Source organism: Asparagus officinalis, chromosome 1 (genome assembly GCF_001876935.1).
Source record: "Asparagus officinalis chromosome 1, Aspof.V1, whole genome shotgun sequence".
In the NCBI taxonomy this organism is placed as follows: domain Eukaryota; kingdom Viridiplantae; phylum Streptophyta; class Magnoliopsida; order Asparagales; family Asparagaceae; genus Asparagus; species Asparagus officinalis.
In genome coordinates this window covers 896,269-920,299 of record NC_033794.1, presented here as the reverse complement: position 1 = coordinate 920,299, position 24,031 = coordinate 896,269, and the positions used below count along the sequence as shown (strand labels likewise).

Here is a 24,031-nt window from a genome sequence, read left to right as displayed (position 1 = left end):
GTACATTACATTCACTAAAAGTGCAAACATACTGGAAAAAGATATGGAATGACATTCATCATAGCCTAACTGTGATAAGAAGGGATTTATCATACTCATATCCGTTTAATAAAATAAAATGAATATTCATATAACTCGGTGAGAAAAAAACTACTATTTATATCGTCAAAATGATACAGATCAGAGGGGAGAAAGACATTGAAAACACTCAAAAATACACATACAAAAAATCATGTGATATAACAACTCTTTTAACAAACCGAAATTTCACAAGTCAAAATCGTCCCATGTGTTCTGCTCACCTACAAAGCTATAATTAGACATTTATAACAAATTTAGCTCTAAATCATTACTAGAACAGTAATATAGTTCCAGATGGAAGTCTACAACCATTATGAAACAGTTATAGACTCCTCAAGGGAAATAACATATCTAATTCAATATATCTTAACACTGTCTTATCTTTGCAATTCGTAACATTGTCCGCTATGTATTAAAAAACAGATAGTAATAATGCTCAGAGATAAGAACTCTTTAATATTACAATAAAGTAGGATCAACACAGCAGAAACTATCAAGAAACAGAAAACAAGCAATTAAGCTCAATACTTTTGATAAGCACAAACCTTTGAATACCAGCACAATCCAAAAGGCAACATTGATGAACAAAATCTACCAGACACATGCACAAACCTATTCATAATGTTCCCATCCTTCATTGCGAAACAAATACCAGTGGGCCAAAGTGTATGTGCACATATATACTATCCGCTCTTATTCTACCCTCAAAAAGTAATCGAAAAATCTTACAATGTACACAAAACAACATGTGAGCTCCCATGCTTCCAATTTAAATGCTACCTAGACTTCAAGCAGATACATATTCATAATAACTGGACTGTTCAATCAATTTGCTATAAACAACATAGCAGAACAATTACAGTGGCCAACCAAAACAAATTGGTCCAAACTCGTGTGCTTCTCTCCTTCTAGACACCACCATTTACTTTTTTGTATCAACAATAGGTTCTACTATGTACAATCAAATAAGCATTAAACTTTTTATTATTGTTATAAATATCCAATTGGCATTTTATACAAACCACGCAAATTTGGGTGCTTTAAATAACTCTAGAAGAAGATACTCCTATTTCAAAGTAATAGAAAAATCCCTCCACAATGTTTTTGACCCCCCAAACAATAAAAAACAGTGATTAATTCCTACCTCCATCCGACTTTAGTTTATCTAGGTTAACCAGTTCACACGCCATTTGTCTTGACCCAGCATTTGAATCATGGTCAAACTATTTCTACAGAATTGGATCTAATTTAATAGGTCATTAGGCTCGACTTTTTCAGTTCTCAATTCTTCAGAAGAACATACGTTAATATACACTTATGTCAATTTATAGCAATGTTCAAAAAAGGAAAGAAATAAAAATTCAAGGTGGAAAAATTGAAAAACTCCAAAGAAATCAAGGAGAATTTGTCGAGAAAAGGAAGGGAGATTCAAGATGGAAAAGTCAGAAAGTTGTGAAACCAAGTTCATATCCATCTGACCTTAAAAAACATCTCCGATCAATGAAACCAAGTTCATATCCATCTGACCTTAAAAAACATCTCCGATCAATGGTGTAAAGAGAATCCATCAATAAAAATAGGACTCATGATTTTCTTCACACTTGTTGAGATGCACGGTGCAATGCACGTGGTTGAATATCATAATTATTTAAATTGATAAAAATAGTTAAAATAAAATAGGAAAATGTAAAACCCCGAAAATTTGAAATATATTGTTATATGATGATAAACGAATTATTTTACGGTTGTATGCATATATATATGTGAGCATAAATATATAAACGTGAAGAATTATATTCTGCGAAATTAGACTAAGGATATTATGATATATTGTCATTTGCTCTAAATATAAAAAAATTGATCCAAGATCCCTATCAAATCTTGCCCCAAACATTATGGATAAAAAAAATACTATTATAACTCACTTGCTTAGGGTAATTGTATTGTATATAGGACACATAACTCATCTAGAATATTCATATCTGCTAAGTGCATTTTTTTGTTGTGAGAGCAACATGTTAGTGACTCGTATTCAAACTTTTTGGCTCTATAAAAAACATAAGAATTTAGAGTGCATAGCTTATATATCGTAAAGAACATATTGGTTAATGAAGAAATTTCCCTAATAACGATATTATTACAACAATATTATTATTCAATATTAAATCACTTTGATTATATAAGATTATATGACCCTTTTAATAAATTATGAAGTATATATATGAAAACCTTGAGGTTTGTAGCCAGTAGTTGGGCTCCACAAAATAGATTAACTTTACATTATAGTTTGTTATTTGTAGTACTGTTGGCAATACCATTACATTTCCTCTTTATCTAATTATTCATACTTTTCTGATATGATTCCATTCCATCACCGTAAAATTATGTAGATGCTATACAGTTTTCCCTTTACAACTCATTGATGACTTGTGTAAGATAGCAAGAAACAGGACATGACTACAAAATACAGATGACAAACCCATGTGTTCAAATTATTTTCAGTTGAATCCCAAAAAAATAATCAGCTTCGATGGGTATATTTATTGACACTGTAGTTTCTAAGCAAGTTTCTCTTCAGAACCTCACAGTATACCATAAAATATTCAACATCAAATTGCCAACACCTCAATCATAACAAAAACTTAATGTTAAGGGTCAAACAAAGAGATTTATGGTAAAAGCATACAATCTAACATAAAAATTTACTTCTAAACAAAACAAAAGACTATCGCCACTAAAAATTGTACATTAGATTAAGAGGAGTGCAAAAACTTAAATCTGAAAAATAGGGGTCAAACAGAGAGAAATTTACAATAGAAGTAAAACAAATAACATCAAATTTACTTTCAAACCATACAAAAGACTTGTCACTAAAAAAATAGTATGCCACATTTACTAGGAGGGGATCAAATTAGAAATAGATATGAGATGACGCTTATCAGACCATAACAGTGAAAATAAATGACATCTCTCATAGTCACATCCATTTAACATATGATATAGAATGATTATTCATATAATTCAGCAAAAACAAAAAATATTTTTTTTAAAATGTATGCCATCTAAATGATACGGATCACAAAGGAAAAACACATAGATATCTTTCTAACATATACAAATATACAAATCATGTGATGTAATAACTTTCTAAACAAAACAAAATTTCAAAAATCAATGTTGTCCCATGTGTTCGGCTCAACTGCAAAATCTATGATTAAGCATTTGAGTCAGAAATTGGCTTCCAATCCACTAATGGAACAGAAATAGTGTTCTCAATAGAAGACTACAACCATTATATAAGGATAATAGACTTCTCATGGGACTTACAATTCTAATTCATTATCTATGTACCGTCTTAACTCTGCAATTCTTAATATACTCTGCTATTGTGATAAAATAACATATATTGCAAATTCTCAGTGATGAGAAATCTATACTATTAATAGGTAAAGATGACAAAAGTACATAACAGATAACAAACTAAGACAAAAGCTAAACTCATTGGGAAGCCTGACATAGTTTAAAACAAATGCAACAACTAATATAGCTAAAGATGAAAAACTTCTATATAAAGATAACAATTCATAGCAAAAAGAAAAAAAAACAAACTTTAACACAAGGTTGCCAAAATAAAAAATAAAGGCAACACAAATAAGAAGAAAGTCTATACTAAAGGTGACAAACTTCGACCTCAAGATAAGAAAATCTCAAGGTGACAAAAACAAAGAATGTTGAAGGTGACAAACATCGACAGAGTGACAATGACGAAGCCATTATCACAAATTTTTGGGATTGAATACATTTATCCTATTCTTCCATTTAGTTATATTTTAAGTGATCTCCAAAACATCAACACAAAGGCATCACATAAAGAAAAGGTAACAAAATAAAGCCAAACGCTCATAGGAAAAGGTGACAAGCATCAACACGAAGGCATCAAATAAGAGAAATGTTACAATTAATAGCTATATGTGACAAAATCAACAAAGCGGTACAAAAATAAAGGTAAGAAAATATAGCCAAAGGTTAATAGCTAAAGGTGACAGAGATTGACCTAAAGATAAAACAAATATAAATGTGACAAAATAAAGAAAAGAAAACTATGCTAAATGTAACAATTCATATCTAAAGTTGAGAATAAATGTAACAATTGATATCTAAAGATGACATTTGATGCAAATGTAATGAAGCATATTTGAAGATAAACTAAAACACAAAGAAAATCAAATAAAAAAATAAAGGTAACACACTTAAGCCAAAGATTCATAGCTAATGTTGACAAATCAAGATGTAGAGACAAAATGTAAATGTAAGAAATAAAGACAGCAAACTTATGCCAATGGTAACAAGTACACAAAGCTATCAACTCATACATAAAGGTGAAAATTCAAAACAAATGTAACAATTAATAAGTATGCGTGACTAACTTCAACACAGAGATAACAACTCTGAGCTCAATATGATAGACTCGAACCAAAAAATACCAAATAAAAAATAGAGGTGGCACAAGTAAGCCAAAGTTTCAGTGTGTAACAAACCTCAACCTAAAGACAACAAATCAAAAGGTGATAAGAATGAAGGTAAATACTAAATGTTTCAAAGTTAGACAGAAAGTAACAATTCATAGCTGCGTATCTACAATATTACTAATTTAATTACACGGGTGACCCTTGTTGGAAGACTTAGTCGTGGTTGTTGTTGTTTGTTGCTTGAAAGTAGGGAATCTTGGTTATCTAGAGTCTCTGTCAAATAATGATCCTACAAGTTAGGATGTAGTTGTTAGCTTTGAAATTTTCAATTTCTGTAGTTTTACTACTATGTTAGTGGGCTGCAATTTCTCTTTCTGTTAGGTTGTAAGGCTATAAAGCCAGATGTTTGCATTCAATAAAGTATTGTAGTATTCAATCAATCTTTGTTTCTCAGATACCTAGCTTGATACCAATTCTCAACAATTGGTATCAGAGCTCACTAGTGGCCTGATTGTGAGTGTGTGTGAGTGCAAACAGGAGAGAAAGTGAGGAACAAAGAAGAGCAAGCACGAGTGAAGAGTGAGAAATTAGAGTGTAGAGATGGAAACAGAGAAGGATGCCACCCTGAGCATTCCTATGTTTGATGGAGACTAGGAGTATTGGGCGATGCTCATGGAGAATTTGATACGATCAAAAGAGTGGTGAAATTTGGTGGAGATAGGTTATACCGAACCAGCGAGAGGCGAGATCCTGAATGGTGCCCAGAAAGCAAAGCTAGCAGACTTGAAGCTGAAGGATTTAAAGGTAAAGAATTACCTTTTCCAAGCCATTGACAAGACGACCTTGAAGACTAACACCCAAAAGGACACAGCTAAGCAGCTTTGGGAGTCAATGAAGACAAGGTTCCAAGGAGATGAGAAGGTGCACAATGCACAGCTGCAGACACTTCGAAGAGATTTGGAGGAACTTGAGATGAAAATTAGTGAGTCAATTACAGATTATTTTTCAAGAGTAGCGTTAGTCTGCAATAATATGAGCAATCTAGGAGAAGGCTTGGAGGATGCTAAGATTGTAAAGAAGACTCTGCGTACACTTCCTGAGAGCTGGAATTTTGTTGTATGATCCATAGAGGAATCGAAAGATATCAAAAGTCTTTCGGTGAATCAACTTCGAAGCTATCTGCTAGTTCATGAACAAAAGTTTCAAAAGAGGAGTACTTATGAGGAGCAAGCTCTGAAAGTTTCATATGAAGGTGGGAGAGGATGAGGAAATCGAGGAGGTTTTCATGGAAGAGGTAGAGGAAGAGGCCGACAAACATTCAATCGTGCAACAATTGAATGCTTTCGATGTCATAAGCTTAGGCACTTCCAATATCAGTGTCCAGGAATAGAGAAAGAAGCAAACTATGCCAACATAGATGGAGGTGAGACTTTGCTGCTTATGTCTCATGTTGAAGTCACCGAAAACTTTGCACGAGGCTCAGCGGGGGAACTCAGTTATGAAGAAGAGTTGGCATTGATGGCACAAGCAGAGACAAATGGAGTAAGCAGAGCAGAAGCTTGGTTCGTAGACTCAGGTTGTTCTAACCATGTGTAGGGATAAGAAGATGTTTTCAGACTTTGACGGCGAGTTTAGATACTTTGTGAAGCTCGGGAACAACACCAAGATGAATGTAGAACAAAAAGGCAGCGTGCAATTGAGTATCAATGGAGTGAAGCATGGAGTCACAAAAGTTTATTATGTACCAGAGCTCAAGAACAACCTATTGAGTGTGGGTCAATAGCAAGAGAAGGGTCTAGCTATTCTGATGCATGAAGGGAAGTGCAGAATTTACCATCTAAGGAGAGGATTGATCATTAAAACAACGATGACTGCAAATAGGATGTTTGTTATTATGGCCGGAGCAGTTGCAACTCCCACCAGCTGCTGCAAATAGGATGTTTGTTATTATGGCCGGAGCAGTTGCAACTCCCACCAGCTGCTTTCTCACCTCAACATTTGACCTGCCATAACTCTGGCATTGCAGGTAAGGTCACTTGAGCTACAAGGGTCTGAAGACCTTACAGAGTAAGAACATGGTTCATAGGTTGCCAAAGTTTGATGTTGCAAAGAAGGAATGTACAGATTGTCTCATTGGAAAGCAGCATAGAAATTCCTTTCCAAAGAAGAGCACTTGGAGGGCAAAACAGAAGTTAGAGCTAGTTCATGCAGATTTATGCGGACCGATCGCACCAGAATCAAACAGTAGTAAAAATGACTTTAGTCGAAGAGCATGGACTTTTTATTTAACAAACAAAGCATATACATTTAGCTCCTTTGTAGCTTTCAAAAGAAATGTTGAAAAAGAAACAGGTCTATCAATCAAGTACTTTCGGACTGACAGAGGTGGAGAGTTCAATCCAAATGAGTTCAATGAATTTTGTAAGGAAAATGGATCAAGAGGCAGTTGACAGCAGCATACTCACCACAACAGAATGGAGTTACGGAGAGGAAGAATAGAACAATTCTAAACATGGTGAGATCGATGCTTTCAGAAAAGAAGATGCTGAACCTTTTGGCCAGAAGCAGTCAATTGGACGACGTTTGTGTTAAAGAGATCTCCTACAAGAAGATGCTGAACCTTTTGGCCAGAAGCAGTCAATTGGACGACGTTTGTGTTAAAGAGATCTCCTACAAGTGCAGTGAAAAGACAAGTAACCTCAGAAGGCTTGGAGCGGAGAGAAACCTTCTGTGGAATTCTTTAGAGTCTTCGGGTGTGTTGCCTTCGTCCATGTACCAGAGGCAAGAAGAACCAAATTGGAGGATAGAAGTGTACTCTGCGTCCTACTTAGAGTGAGTGAAGAGTCAAAGGTCTACAGATTCTACAATCCTATCACCAAAAAGATAGCGATTAGCAGAGATGCAGTGTTCGAAGAAAAAAGAGAGTGGGACAGGGATACAAGCTATGGGCAGCAAGTGTCAATGGAGCTGGAGTGGGGAGAATATCAAGGTGTCCCGACGAGAAAGAAGATGAAGCATCTGACGGTGATGATGAGTTCGAAGATCAAGAAGTTGGAAATCCAGGAGGTACTTTGAACTCAAGCGAGGAAGTAGAAAATGTAGATAATTTGTCTATGGGTTAAGAGACACCAGAAGCAAGGGAGGCAAGTGAAAGAGGGCCACCAGCTTGGATGAGTGATTATACACCAGGTTCTGGACTTTCTGGTTCGGGAATTTCAGACTTGGAGTCGTAAGCTAATATGGCACTTGTGAAGTCTGATGATCCCGCAAACTTCGAGGATGCAGTAGGAAGTGAGAAGTGGAGAAAGGCCATGGATGCAGAAATTGAGTCCATTGAGAAGAACAACACATGGAAACTGGTACGGTCAATGGCAAGAGAAGGGTCTAGCTATTCTGATGCATGAAGGAAAGTGCAGAATTTACCATCCAAGGAGAGGATTGATCATTGAAACAACGATGACTGCAAATAGGATGTTTGTTATTATGGCCGGAGCAGTTGCAACTCCCACCAGCTGCTTTCTCACCTCAACACTTGACCTGCCACAACTCTGGCATTGCAGGTACGGTCACTTGAGCTACAAGGGTCTGAAGACCTTACATAGTAAGAACATGGTTCATGGGTTGCCAAAGTTGATGTTGNTGGAGAGTTCAATCCAAATGAGTTCAATGAATTTTGCAAGGAAAATGGATCAAGAGGCAGTTGACAACAGCATATTCACCACAACAGAATGGAGTTGCGGAGAGGAGGAGTAGAACAATTCTAAACATGGTGAGATCAATGCTTTCCGAAAAGAAGATGCTGAAGACCTTTTGGCCATAAGCAGTTAATTGGACGACGATTGTGTTAAACAGATGTCCTACAAGTGCAGTGAAAGACATGACACCTCATGAGGCTTGGAGCGGAGAGAAACATTTTGTGGAATTCTTTAGAGTCTTCGGGTGTATTGCTTTCATCCATGTTCCAGAGGTAAGAAGAACTAAATTGGAGGATAGAAGTGTACTCTGCGTCCTACTTAGAGTGAGTGAAGAGTCAAAGGTCTACAGATTCTGCAATCCTATCACCAAAAAGATAGCGATTAGCAGAGATGCAGTGTTCGAAGAAAAAAGAGAGTGGGACTGGGATACAAGCTATGAGCAGCAAGTGTCAGTGAGCAGGAGTAGGGAGAAGATCAAGGTGTCACGACGAGATAGAAGATGAAGCATCTAACGATGATGATGAGTGCGAAGATCAAGAAGTTGGAAATTCAGGAGGAGGTACTTTGAACTCAAGCGAAGAAGAAGAAAATGTAGATAATTCGTCTATGGGTTACGAGACACCAGAAGCAAGGGAGGCAAGAGAAAGAGGACCACCAGCTTGGATGAGTGATTATACACCAGGCTCTGGACTTTCTGGTTCGGGAATTTCAGACTTTGAGTTGCAAGCTAATATGGCACTTGTGATGTCTGATGATCCCGCAAACTTTGAGGATGCAGTAGGAAGTGAGAAGTGGAGAAAAGCCACGGATGCAGAAATTGAGTCCATTGAGAAGAACAACACATGGAAACTGGTTAAGCTGCCTGCACGAGCTAAAAGGATAGAAGTAAAATACATTTTCAAAACTAAATACAATGAGGCAGGGGATATTGACAAGTACAAGGCTCGGTTGGGAGCAAAAGGCTACTCGCAGAGGCAAGGAGTGGATTTTACAGAAGTTTATGCTCCGATGGCTCGAATGGATACAATTAGAGTGATGCTTGCGCTTGTTGCACAGAGAGGCTGGATTGTGTATCAACTCGACGTCAAATCAGCATTATTGCATGGTGAATTAATTTAAGATGTCTATGTCGAGCAACCTTTGGGGTATGAGAAGAAAGGAGAAGAGGATAAAATTTACAAGCTACAGAAAGCGCTATATGGATTAAAGCAAGCACCTCGTGCTTGGTTTAGCCGAATTAATGCCCACTTCAACAAAGAAGGATTTCAAAAATGTAGCAGTGAGTAGACCCTTTTCTCTAAAATTAGCAGTAGAGGAAAAATCTTGCGAGTAAGTGTTTATATTGATGATCTTATCTATACTAGCAATGATGATGTGATGTTGGGAGAATTCAAAACCTCTATGATGGAGTTCAATATGAGTGTCCAGGAACAGAGAAAGAAGCAAACTATGCCAACATAGATGGAGGTGAGACTTTGCGACGTATGTCTCATGTTGAAGTCACCGAAAACTTTGCAAGAGGCTCAGCGGTGGAACTCAGGTATGAAGAAGAGTTGGCATTGATGGCACAAGCAGAGGCAAATGGAGTAAGCAGAGCAGAAGCTTGGTTCGTAGACTCAGGTTGTTCTAACCATATGTGTGGGGATAAGAAGATGTTTTCAGACTTTGACATCGAGTTTAGACACTTGGTGAAGCTCGGGAACAACACCAAGATGAATTTAGAACGAAAACGCAGCGTGTAATTGAGTATCAATGGAGTGAAGCATGTAGTCACAAAAGTTTATTATGTACTAGAGCTCAAGAACAACCTATTGAGTGTGGGTGAATGGCAAGAGAAGGGTCTAGCTATTCTGATGCATGAAGGGAAGTGCAGAATTTACTATCCAAGGAGAGAATTGATCATTGAAACAACGATGACCGCAAATAGGATGTTTGTTATTATGGCCGGAGCAGTTGCAACTCCCACCAGCTGCTTTCTCACCTCAACACTTTGACCTGCCACAACTCTGGCATTGCAGGTACGGTCACTTGAGCTACAAGGGTCTGAAGACCTTACATAGTAAGAACATGGTTCATGGCTTGCCAAAGTTGATGTTGCGAAGAAGGAATGTACAGATTGTCTAATTGGAAAGCAGCATAGAAATTCCTTTCCAAAGAAGAGCACATGGAGGGCAAAACAGAAGTTGGAGCTAGTTCATGCAGATCTCTGCCGACCGATCGCACCAGAATCAAACAGTAGTAAAAGGTACATACTATACTTCATTGATGACTTTAGTCGAAGAGCATGGACTTTTTATTTAACAAACAAAGTAGATACATTTAGCTCCTTTGTAGCTTTCAAAAGAAATGTTGAAAAAGAAATAGGTCTATCAATCAAGTACTTTCGGACTGACAGAGGTGGAGAGTTCAATCCAAATGAGTTCAATGAATTTTGCGAGGAAAATGGATCAAGAGGCAGTTGACAGCAGCATACTCACCACAACAGAATGGAATTGCGGAGAGGAAGAATAGAACAATTCTAAACATGGTGAGATCGATGCTTTCAGAAAAGAAGATGCCGAAGACCTTTTGGCCATAAACAGTCAATTGGAAGACGTTTGTGTTAAACTGATGTCCTACAAGTGCAGTGAAAGACATGACACCTCAGGAGGCTTGGAGCGGAGAGAAACATTTTATGGAATTCTTTAGAGTCTTCGGGTGTATTGCTTTCATCCATGTTCCAGAGGCAAGAAGAACCAAATTGGAGGATAGAAGTGTACTCTGCGTCCTACTTAGAGTGAGTGAAGAATCAAAGGTCTACAGATTCCACAATCCTATCACCAAAAAGATAGCGATTAGCAGAGATGTAGTGTTCGAAGAAAAAAGAGAGTGGGACTGGGATACAAGCTATGGGCAGCAAGTGTCAATGGAGCTAGAGTGCGGAGAAGATCAAGGTGTCCCGACGAGATAGAAGATGAAGCATCTGACGGTGATGATGAGTTCGAAGATCAAGAAGTTGGAAATTCAGGAGGAGGTACTCTGAAGTGAGGAAGAAGAAAATGTAGATAATTCGTCTATAGGTTATGAGACACCAGAAGCAAGGGAGGCAAGAGAAAGAGGACCACCAGCTTGGATGAGTGATTATACACCAGGTTCTGAACTTTCTGGTTTGGGAAATTCAGACTTGGAGTCGCAAGCTAATATGGCACTAGTGATGTCTGATGATCCCGCAAACTTCGAGGATGCAGTAGGAAGTGAGTAGTGGAGAAAGGTCATGGATGCAGAAATTGAGTCCATTGAGAAGAACAACACATGGAAACTGGTTAAGCTGCCTGCACGAGCTAAAAGGATAGGAGTAAAATGGATTTTCAAAACTAAATACAATGAGGCATAGGATATTGACAAGTACAAGGCTCGGTTGGTAGCAAAAGGCTGCTCGCAGAGGCAAGGAGTGGATTTTACAAAGTTTATGCTCCGATGGCTCGAATGGATACAATTAGAGTGATGCTTGCTCTTGTTGCACAGAGAGGCTGGATTGTGTATCAACACGACATCAAATCAGCATCCTTGCATGGTGAATTAATTGAAGATGTCTATGTCGAGCAACCTTTGGGGTATGAGAAGAAAGGAGAAGAGGATAAAATTTACAAGCACCTCGTGCTTGGTTTAGTCGAATTGATGCCCACTTCAACAAAGAAGGATTTCAGAAATGTAGCAGTGAGTAGACCATTTTTTCTAAAATTGGCAGTGAAGGAAAAATCTTGCGAGTAAGTGTTTATATTAATGATCTTATCAATACTAGCAATGATGATGTGATGTTAGGAGAATTCAAAACCTCTATGATCGAGTTCAATATGAGTGTCCAGGATCAGAGAAAGAAGCAAACTATGCCAACATAGATTGAGGTGAGACTTTGCTGCTTATGTCTCATGTTGAAGTCACCGAAAACTTTGCAAGAGGCTCAACGGTGGAACTCAGGTATGAAGAAGAGTTGGCATTGACGGCACAAGCAGAGACAAATGGAGTAAGCAGAACAGAAGCTTGGTTCGTAGACTCAGGTTGTTCTAACCATATGTGTGGGGATAAGAAGATGTTTTCAGACTTTGACGGCGAGTTTAGACACTTGGTGAAGCTCGGGAACAACACCAAGATGAATGTAGAACGAAAACGCAGCGTGTAATTGAGTATCAATGGAGTGAAGCTTGTAGTCACAAAAGTTTACTATGTACCAGAGCTCAAGAACAACCTATTGAGTGTGGGTCAATGGCAAGAGAAGGGTCTAGCTATTCTGATGCATGAAGGGAAGTGCAGAATTTACCATCCAAAGAGAGGATTGATCATTGAAACAACGATGACTGCAAATATGATGATTGTTATTATGGCCGGAGCAGTTGCAACTCCCACCAGCTGCTTTCTCACCTCAACACTTGACCTGCCACAACTCTGGCATTGCAGGTACGGTCACTTGAGCTACAAGGGTCTGAAGACCTTACATACTAAGAACATGGTTCATGGGTTGCCAAAGTTTGATGTTGCAAAGAAGGAATGTACAAATTGTCTCATTGGAAAGCAGCATAGAAATTCCTTTCCAAAGAAGAGCACATGGAGGGCAAAACAGAAGTTGGAGCTAGTTCATGCGCGGACCGATCGCACCAGAATCAAACAGTAGTAGAAGGTACATACTATACTTCATTGACGACTTTAGTCGAAGAGCATGGACTATTTATTTAACAAACAAAGCAGATACATTTAGCTCCTTTGTAGCTTTCAAAAGAAATGTTGTAAAAGAAACAGGTCTATCAATCAAGTACTTTCGGACTGACAGAGGAGGAGAGTTCTATCCAAATGAGTTCAATGAATTTTGCAAGGAAAATGGATCGAGAGGCAGTTGACAACAGCATACTCACCACAACAGAATGGAGTTGCGGTTAGGGAGAATAGAACAATTCTAAACATGGTGAGATCGATGCTTTCAGAAAAGAAGATGCCGAAGACCTTTTGGACAGAAGCAGTCAATTAGACGACGTTTGTGTTAAACAGATGTCCTTGTCCTACAAGTGCAGTGAAAGACATGACACCTCAGGAGGCTGGGAGCGGAGAGAAACATTTTGTGGAATTCTTTAGAGTCTTCGGGTGTATTGCTTTTATCCATGTTCCAGAGGCAAGAAGAACCAAATTGGAGGATAGAAGTGAAGAGTCAAAGGTCTACAGATTCTACAATCCTATCACCAAAAAGATAGCGATTAGCAGAGATATAGTGTTCAAAGAAAAAAGAGAGTGGGACTGCGATACAAGCTATGAGCAGCAAGTGTCAATGGAGTTGGAGTGGGGAGAAGATCAAGGTGTCGCCGACGAGATAGAAGATAAAGCATCTGACGGTGATGATGAGTTCGAAGATCAAGAAGCTGGAAATTCAGGAGGAGGTACTTTGAACTCAAGTGAGGAAGAAGAAAATGTAGATAATTCGTCTATGGGTTATGAGACACTAGAAGCAAGGGAGGCAAGAGAAAGAGGACCACCAGCTTGGATGAATGATTATACACCAGGTTCTGGACTTTCTGGTTCGGGAATTTCAGATTTGGAGTTGCAAGCTAATATGGTACTTGTGATGTCTGATGATCCCGCAAACTTCGAGGATGTAGTAGGAAGTGAGAAGTGGAGAAAGGCCATGGATGCAGAAATTGAGTCCATTGAGAAGAACAACACATGAAAACTGGTTAAGCTGCCTACACGAGCTAAAAGGATAGGAGAAAAATGGATTTTCAAAACTAAATACAATGAGGCAGGGGATATTGACAAGTACAAGGCTCGGTTGGTAGCAAAAGGCTACTCGCAGAGCCAAGGAGTGGATTTTACAGAAGTTTATGCTCCGATAGCTCGAATGGATACAATTAGAGAGATGCTTGATCTTGTTGCACAGAGAGGCTGGATTGTGTATCAACTTGACGTCAAATCAGCATTCTTGCATGGTGAATTAATTGAAGATGTCTATGTCGAGCAACCTTTGGGGTATGAGAAGAAAGGAGAAGAGGATAAAATTTACAAGCTACAGAAAACGCTATATGGATTAAAGCAAGCACCTCGTACTTGGTTTAGTCGAATTGATGTCCACTTCAACAAAGAAGGATTTTAGAAATGTAGCAGTGAGTAGACCATTTTCTCTAAACTTGGCAGTGCAGGAAAAATCTTGCGAGTAAGTGTTTATATTAATGATCTTATTTATACTAGCAATAATGATGTGATGTTGGGAGAATTCAAAACCTCTATGATGGAGTTCAATATGAGTGTCCAGGAACAGAGAAAGAAGCAAACTATGCCAACATAGATTGAGGTGAGACTTTGCTGCTTATGTCTCAAGTTGAAGTCACCGAAAACTTTGCAAGAGGCTCAACGGTGGAACTCAGGTATGAAGAAGAGTTGGCAATGATCATTGAAACAACGATGACTGCAAATAGGATGCTTGTTATTATGGTCGGAGCAGTTGCAACTCCCACCAGAAGATGTCGAAGACCTTTTGGCCAGAAGTAGTCAATTGGACGACGTTTGTGTTAAATAGATGTCCTACAAGTGTAGTGAAAGACATGACACCTCAGGAGGCTTGGAGCGGAGAAACATTTTGTGGAATTCTTTAGAGTCTTCGGGTGTATTGCTTTCATCCATGTTCCAAAGGCAATAAGAGCCAAATTGGAGGATAGAAGTGCACTCTGCGTCCTACTTAGTGTGAGTGAAGAGTCAAAGGCCCACAGATTCTACAATCATATCACCAAAAAGATAGTTATTAGCAGAGATATAGTGTTCGAAGAAAAAAGAGAGTGAGACTGCGATACAAGCTATGAGCTGCAAGTGTCAATGGAGTTGGAGTGGGGAGAAGATCAAGGTGTCGCCGACGAGATAGAAGATAAAGCATCTGACGGTGATGATGAGTTCGAAGATCAAGAAGCTGGAAATTCAGGAGGAGGTACTTTGAACTCAAGTGAGGAAGAAGAAAATGTAGATAATTCGTCTATGGGTTATGAGACACCAAAAGCAAGGGAGGCAAGAGAAAGAGGACCGCCAGCTTGGATGAGTGATTATACACCAGGTTCTGGACTTTCTGGTTCGGAAATTTCAGACTTGGAGTTGCAAGCTAATATGGCACTTGTGATGTCTGATGATCCCGCAAACTTCGAGGATGCAGTAGGAAGTGAGAAGTGGAGAAAGGCCATGGATGTAGAAATCGAGTCCATTGAGAGGAACAACACATGGAAACTGGTTAAGCTGCCTGCACGAGCTAAAAGGATAGGAGTAAAATGGATTTTCAAAACTAAATACAATGAGGCAGGGGATATTGACAAGTGCAAGAATCGGTTGGTAGCAAAAGGCTACTCGCAGAGGCAAGGAGTGGATTTTACAGAAGTTTATGCTCCGATGGATAGAATTAGAGTGATGCTTGCTCTTGTTGCACAGAGAGGCTGGATTGTGTATCAACTCGACGTCAAATCAGTATTCTTGCATGGTAAATTAATTGAAGATGTCTATGTCGAGCAACCATTGGGGTATGAGAAGAAAGGAGAAGAGGATAAAAGTTACAAGCTACAGAAAGCGCTATATGGATTAAAGCAAGCACCTCGTGCTTGGTTTAGTCGAATTGATGCCCACTTCAACAAAGAAGGATTTCAGAAATATAGCAGTGAGTAGACCATTTTCTCTAAAATTGGCAGTGGAGGAAAAATCTCGCAAGTGTTTATTTTTATGATCTTATCTATACTAGCAATGATGTTGTGATGTTGGGAGAATTCAAAACCTCTATGGAGTTCAATATGGGTGTCCAGGAACAGAGAAAGAAGCAAACTATGCCAACATAGATTGAGGTGAGACTTTGCTGCTTATGTCTTATGTTGAAGTCACCGAAAACTTTGCAAGAGGCTCAACGATGGAACTCAGGTATGAAGAAGAGTAGGCATTGATCATTGAAACAACGATGACTGCAAATAGGATGCTTGTTATTATGGCCGGAGCAGTTGCAACTCCCACCAGCTGCTTTCAGAAAAGAAGATGTCGAAGACCTTTTGGCCAGAAGTAGTCAATTGGACGACGTTTGTGTTAAACAGATGTCCTACAAGTGTAGTGAAAGACATGACACCTCAGGAGGCTTGGAGCGGAGAAACATTTTGTGGAATTCTTTAGAGTCTTCGGGTGTATTGCTTTCATCCATGTTCCAAAGGCAAGAAGAGCCAAATTGGAGGATAGAAGTGTACTCTGCGTCCTACTTAGAGTGAGTGAAGAGTCAAAGGCCTACAGATTCAACAATCCTATCACCAAAAAGATAGTGATTAGCAGAGATATATTGTTCGAAGAAAAAAGAGTGGGACTGCGATACAAGCTATGAGCAGCAAGTGTCAATGGAGTTGGAGTGGGGAGAAGATCAAGGTGTCGCCGACGACATAGAAGATAAAGCATCTGACGGTGATGATGAGTTCGAAGATCAAGAAGCTGGAAATTCAGGAGGAGGTACTTTGAACTCAAGTGAGGAAGAAGAAAATGTAGATAATTCGTCTATGGGTTATGAGACACCAGAAGCAAGGGAGGCAAGAGAAAGAGGACCCCCAGCTTGGATGAGTGATTATACACCAGGTTCTGGACTTTCTGGTTCGGGAATTTCAGACTTGGAGTCGCAAGCTAATATGGCACTTGTGATGTCTGATGATCCCGCAAACTTCGAGGATGCAGTAGGAAGTGAGAAGTGGAGAAAGGCCATGGATGTAGAAATTGAGTCCATTGAGAAGAACAACACATGGAAACTGGTTAAGCTGCCTGCACGAGTTAAAAGGATAGGAGTAAAATGGATTTTCAAAACTAAATACAATGAGGCAGGGGATATTGATAAGTACAAGGCTCGGTTGGTAGCAAAAGGCTGCTCGCAGAGGCAAGGAGTGGATTTTACAGAAGTTTATGCTCCGATGGCTCGAATGGATACAATTAGAGTGATGCTTGCTCTTGTTGCACAGAGAGGCTGAATTGTGTATCAACACGACGTCAAATCAGCATCCTTGCATGGTGAATTAATTGAAGATGTCTATGTCGAGCAACCTTTGGGGTATGAGAAGAAAGGAGAAGAGGATAAAATTTACAAGCTACAGAAAGCGCTATATGGATTAAAGCAAGCACCTCGTGCTTGGTTTAGTCGAATTGATGCCCACTTCAACAAAGAAGGATTTCAGAAATGTAGCAGTGAGTAGACCATTTTCTCTAAAATTGGCAGTGGAGGAAAAATCTTGCGAGTAAGTGTTTATATTAATGATCTTGTTTATACTAGCAATGATGATGTGATGTTGGGAGAATTCAAAACCTCTATGATGGAGTTCAATATGAGTGTCCAGGAACAGAGAAAGAAGCAAACTATGCCAACATAGATTGAGGTGAGACTTTGCTGCTTATGTCTCATGTTGAAGTCACCGAAAACTTTGCAAGAGGCTCAACGGTGGAACTCAGGTATGAAGAAGAATTGGCATTGACGGCACAAGCAGAGGCAAATGGAGTAAGCAGAACAGAAGCTTGGTTCGTAGACTCAGGTGATTCTAACCATATGTGTGGGGATAAGAAGATGTTTTCAGACTTTGACGGCGAGTTTAGACACTTGGTGAAGCTCGGGAACAACACCAAGATGAATGTAGAACGAAAACGCAGCGTGTAATTGAGTATCAATGGAGTGAAGCTTGTAGTCACAAAAGTTTATTATGTACCAGAGCTCAAGAACAACCTATTGAGTGTGGGTCAATGGCAAGAGAAGGGTCTAGCTATTCTGATGCATGAAGGGAAGTGCAGAATTTACCATCCAAAGAGAGGATTGATCATTGAAACAACGATGACTACAAATATGATGTTTGTTATTATGGCCGGAGCAGTTGCAACTCCCACCAGCTGCTTTCTCACCTCAACACTTGACCTGCCACAACTCTGGCATTGCAGGTACGGTCACTTGAGCTACAAGGGAATGAAGACCTTACATACTAAGAACATGGTTCATGGGTTGCCAAAGTTTGATGTTGCAAAGAAGGAATGTATGAAGACCTTACATACTAAGAACATGGTTCATGGGTTGCCAAAGTTTGATGTTGCAAAGAAGGAATGTACAAATTGTCTCATTGGAAAGCAGCATAGAAATTCCTTTCCAAAGAAGAGCACATGGAGGGCAAAACAGAAGTTGGAGCTAGTTCATGCAGATCTCGGCGGACCGATCGCACCAGAATCAAACAGTAGTAGAAGGTACATACTATACTTCATTGACGACTTTAGTCGAAGAGCATGGACTTTTTATTTAACAAACAAAGCAGATACATTTAGCTTCTTTGTAGCTTTCAAAAGAAATGTTGAAAAAGAAACAGGTCTATCAATCAAGTACTTTCGGATTGACAGAGGAGGAGAGTTCTATCCAAATGAGTTCAATGAATTTTGCAAGGAAAATGGATCAAGAGGCAGTTAACAGCAGCATACTCACCACAACAAAATGGAGTTGCGGAGAGGAAGAATAGAACAATTCTAAACATGGTGAGATCGATGCTTTCAAAAAAGAAGATGCCGAAGACCTTTTGGACAGAAGCAGTCAATTGGACGACGTTTGTGTTAAACAGATGTCCTACAAGTGCAGTGAAAGACATGACACCTCAGGAGGCTTGGAGCGGAAAGAAACATTTTGTGGAATTCTTTAGTCTTCGGGTGTATTGCTTTCATCCATGTTCCAGAGGCAAGAAGAACCAAATTGGAGGATAGAAGTGTACTCTGCGTCCTACATAGAGTGAGTGAAGAGTCAAAGGTCTACAGATTCCATAATCCTATCACCAAAAAGATAGCGATTAGCAGAGATGTAGTGTTCGAAGAAAAAAGAGAGTGGGACTGGGATACAAGCTATGAGCAGTAAGTGTCAATGGACTTGAAGTGGGGAGAAGATCAAGGTGTCCCGACGAGAAAGAAGATGAAGCATCTGACGGTGATGATGAGTTCGAAGATCAAGAAGTTGGAAATTCAGGAGGAGGTACTTTGAACTCAAGTGAGGAAGAAGAAAATGTAGATAATTCGTCTATGGGTTATAAGACACCAGAAGCAAGGGAGGCAAGAGAAAGAGGACCACCAGCTTGGATGAATGATTATACACCAGATTCTGAACTTTCTGGTTCGGGAATTTCAGATTTGGAGTTGCAAGCTAATATGGCACTTGTGATGTCTGATGATCCCGCAAACTTCGAGGATGTAGTAGGAAGTGAGAAGTGGAGAAAGGCCACGGATGCAGAAATTGAGTCCATTGAGAAGAACAACACATGAAAACTGGTTAAGCTGCCTACATGAGCTAAAAGGATAGGAGAAAAATGGATTTTCAAAACTAAATACCATGAGGCAGGGGATATTGACAAGTACAAGGCTCGGTTGGTAGCAAAAGGCTACTCGCAGAGGCAAAGAGTGGATTTTACAGAAGTTTATGCTCCGATAGCTCGAATGGATACAATTAGAGAGATGCTTGCTCTTGTTGCACAGAGAGGCTGGATTGTGTATCAACTCGACGTCAAATCAGCATTCTTGCATGGTGAATTAATTGAAGATGTCTATGTCGAGCAACCTTTGGGGTATGAGAATAAAGGAGAAGAGGATAAAATTTACAAGCTACAGAAAGCGCTATATGAATTAAAGCAAGCACCTCGTGCTTGGTTTAGTCGAATTGATGCCCACTTCAACAAAGAAGGCTTTTAGAAATGTAGCAGTGAGTAGACCATTTTCTCTAAAATTGGCAGTGGAGGAAAAATCTCGCGAGTAAGTGTTTATTTTGATGATCTTATCTATACTAGCAATGATGTTGTGATGTTGGGAGAATTCAAAACCTCTATGATGGAGTTCAATATGTGTGTCCAGGAACAGAAAAAGAAGCAAACTATGCCAACATAGATTGAGGTGAGACTTTGCTGCTAATGACTTATGTTGAAGTCACCGAAAACTTTGCAAGAGGCTTAACGGTAGAACTCAGGTATGAAGAAGAGTTGGCATTGATCATTGAAACAACGATGAATGCAAATAGGAATCTTGTTATTATGGCTAGAGCAGTTGCAACTCCCACCAGCTGCTTTCTCACCTCAACACTTGACCTGCAACAACTCTGGCATTGCAGGTACGATCATTTGGCCAGAAGCAGTCAATTGGATGACGTTTGTGTTAAACAAATGTCCTACAAGTGTAGTGAAAGACATGACACCTCAGGAGGCTTGGAGCGGAGAAACATTTTGTGGAATTCTAGTGTTCGAAGAAAAAAGAGAGTGGGACTGGGATACAAGCTATGAGCAGCATGTGTCAATGGAGTTGGAGTGGGGAGAAGATCAAGGTGTCGCCGACGAGATAGAAGATAAAGCATCTGACGGTGATGATGAGTTCGAAGATCAAGAAGCTGGAAATTCAGGAGGAGGTACTATGAACTCAAGTGAGGAAGAAGAAAATGTAGATAATTCGTCTATGGGTTATGAGACACCAGAAGCAAGGGAGGCAAGAGAAAGAGGACACCCAGCTTGGATGAGTGATTATACACCAGATTCTGGACTTTCTGGTTCGGGAATTTCAGACTTGGAGTCGCAAGCTAATATGGCACTTGTGATGTCTGATGATCCCGCAAACTTCGAGGATGCAGTAGGAAGTGAGAAGTGGAGAAATGCCATGGATGTAGAAATTGAGTCCATTGAGAAGAACAACACATGGAAACTGGTTATGCTGCCTGCACGAGCTAAAAGGATAGGAGTAAAATGGATTTTCAAAACTAAATATAATGAGGCAGGGGATATTGACAAGTACAAGGCTCGGTTGGTAGCAAAAGGCTGCTTGCAGAGGCAATTGAGTAGATTTTACAGAAGTTTATGCTGCGATGGCTCGAATGGATACAATTAGAGTGATGCTGCTCTTGTTGCACAGAGAGGCTGGATTGTGTATCAACTCGACGTCAAATCAGCATTCTTGCATGGTGAATTAATTGAAGATGTTTATGTCGAGCAACCTTTGGGGTATGAGAAGAAAGGAGAAGAGGATAAAATTTACAAGCTACAGAAAGCGCTATATGGATTAAAGCAAGCACCTCGTGCTTGGTTTAGTCGAATTGATGCCCACTTCAACAAAGAAGGATTTCAGAAATGTAGCAGTGAGTAGACCATTTTCTCTAAAATTGGCAGTGGAGGAAAAATCTTGCGAGTAAGTGTTTATATTGATGATCTTATCAATACTAGCAATGATGATGTGATGTTGGGAGAATTCAAAACCTCTATGATGGAGTTCAATATGAGTGTCCAGGAACAGAGGAAGAAGCAAACTATGCCAACATATATTGAGGTGAGACTTTGCTGCTTATGTCTCATGTTGAAGTAACCGAAAACTTTGCAAGAGGCTCAACGGTGGAACTCAGGTATGAAGAAGAGTTGGCATTGACGGCACAAGCAGAGGCAAATGGAGTAAGCAGAACAGAAGCTTGGTTCGTAGACTCAGGTTGTTCTAACCATATGTGTGGTGATAAGAAGATGTTTTCAGACTTTGACGGCGAGTTTAGACACTTGGTGAAGCTCGGGAACAACACCAAGATGAATGTAGAACGAAAACGCAGCGTGTAATTGAGTATCAATGGAGTGAAGCTTGTAGTCACAAAAGTTTATTATGTACCAGAGCTCAAGAACAACCTATTGAGTGTGGGTCAATGGCAAGAGAAGGGTCTAGCTATTCTGATGCATGAAGGGAAGTGCAGAATTTACCATCCAAGGAGAGGATTGATCATTGAAACAACGATGACTGCAAATAGGATGCTTGTTATTATAGCCGGAGTAGTTGCAACTCCCACCAGCTGCTTTCCCACCTAAACACTTGACCTGCCGCGACTCTGGCATTGCAAGTACGGTCACTTGAGCTACAAGGGTCTGAAGACCTTACATAGTAAGAACATGGTTCATGGGTTGCCAAAGTTTGATGTTGCAAAGAAGGAATGTACAGATTGTCTCATTGGAAAGCAGCATAGAAATTCCTTTCCAAAGAAAGGCACATGGAGGGCAAAACAGAAGTTGGAGCTAGTTCATGCAGATCTCTGCCGACCGATCGCACCAGAATCAAACAGTATTAAAAGGTACATACTATACTTCATTGATGACTTTAGTCGAAGAGCATGGACTTTTTATTTAACAAACAAAGCAGATACATTTAGCTCCTTTGTAGCTTTCAAAAGAAATGTTGAAAAAGAAACAGGTCTATCAATCAAGTGCTTTCGGACTAACAGATGTGGAGAGTTCAATTCAAATGAGTTCAATGAATTTTGCAAGGAAAATGGATCGAGAGGCAGTTGACAACAGCATACTCACCACAACAGAATGGAGTTGCGGTTAGGGAGAATAGAACAATTCTAAACATGGTGAGATCGATGCTTTCAGAAAAGAAGATGCCGAAGACCTTTTGGCCAGAAGCAGTCAATTGGACGACGTTTGTGTTAAACAGATGTCCTACAAGTGCAGTGAAAGACATGACACCTCAGGAGGCTTGGAGCGGAAAGAAACATTTTGTGGAATTCTTTAGTCTTCGGGTGTATTACTTTCATCCATGTTCCAGAGGCAAGAAGAACCAAATTGGAGGATAGAAGTGTACTCTACGTCCTACATAGAGTGGGTGAAGAGTCAAAGGTCTACAGATTCTATAATCCTATCACCAAAAAGATAGCGATTAGCAGAGATGCAGTGTTCGAAGAAAAAAGAGAGTGGGACTGGGATACAAGCTATGAGCAGCAAGTGTCAATGGAGTTGGAGTGGGGAGAAGATCAAGGTGTCGCCGACGAGATAGAAGATAAAGCATCTGACGGTGATGATGAGTTCGAAGATCAAGAAGCTGGAAATTCAGGAGGAGGTACTTTGAACTCAAGTGAGGAAGAAGAAAATGTAGATAATTCGTCTATGGGTTATGAGACACCAGAAGCAAGGGAGGCAAGAGAAAGAGGACCACCAGCTTGGATGAGTGATTATACACCAGGTTCTGGACTTTCTGGTTCGGGAATTTCAGATTTGGAGTTGCAAGCTAATATGGCACTTGTGATGTCTGATGATCCCGCAAACTTCGAGGATGCAGTAGGAAGTGAGAAGTGGAGAAAGGCCACGGATGCAGAAATTGAGTCCATTGAGAAGAACAACACATGGAAACTGGTTAAGCTGCCTGCACGAGCTAAAAGGATAGGAGTAAAATAGATTTTCAAAACTAAATACAATGAGGCAGGGGATATTGACAAGTACAAGGCTCGGTTGGTAGCAAAAGGTTGCTCGCAGAGGCAAGGAGTGGATTTTACAGAAGTTTATGTTCCGATGGCTCGAATGGATACAATTAGAGAGATGCTTGCTTTTGTTGCACAGAGAGGCTGGATTGTGTATCAACTCGACGTCAAATCAGCATTCTTGCATGGTGAATTAATTGAAGATGTCTATGTCGAGCAACCTTTGGGGTATGAGAAGAAAGGAGAAGAGGATAAAATTTACAAGCTACACAAAGCGCTATATGGATTAAAGCAAGCACCTCGTGCTTGGTTTAGTCGAATTGATGCCCACTTCAACAAAGAAGGATTTCAGAAATGTAGCAGTGAGTAGACCATTTTCTCTAAAATTGGCAGTGGAGGAAAAATCTCGCGAGTAAGTGTTTATTTTGATGATCTTATCTATACTAGCAATGATGATGTGATGTTGGGAGAATTCAAAACCTCTATGATGGAGTTCAATATGTGTGTCCAGGAACAGAGAAAGAAGCAAACTATGCCAACATAGATTGAGGTGAGACTTTGCTGCTTATGTC

The 24,031-nt window shown here is 39.7% G+C and overlaps 3 protein-coding genes across 3 annotated transcripts; all 3 read left to right on the top strand.

The window, feature by feature from the left end:
• LOC109828976 lies at window positions 5,442-6,621 on the top strand. The gene is made up of 3 exons (XM_020396005.1): window positions 5,442-5,666; window positions 5,928-6,092; window positions 6,577-6,621. Exons 1-3 carry the CDS (start codon window positions 5,442-5,444, stop codon window positions 6,619-6,621), a joined length of 435 nt encoding a protein of 144 aa, XP_020251594.1.
• On the top strand, window positions 11,702-12,128 carry LOC109828966. Its single transcript, XM_020395993.1, has 2 exons — window positions 11,702-11,991; window positions 12,047-12,128. The coding sequence occupies exons 1-2, from the start codon at window positions 11,702-11,704 to the stop codon at window positions 12,126-12,128; spliced, it is 372 nt and encodes a 123-aa protein (XP_020251582.1).
• On the top strand, window positions 16,606-17,220 carry LOC109828952 (uncharacterized mitochondrial protein AtMg00820-like). Its single transcript, XM_020395973.1, has one exon. The coding sequence runs from the start codon at window positions 16,606-16,608 to the stop codon at window positions 17,218-17,220; it is 615 nt and encodes a 204-aa protein (XP_020251562.1).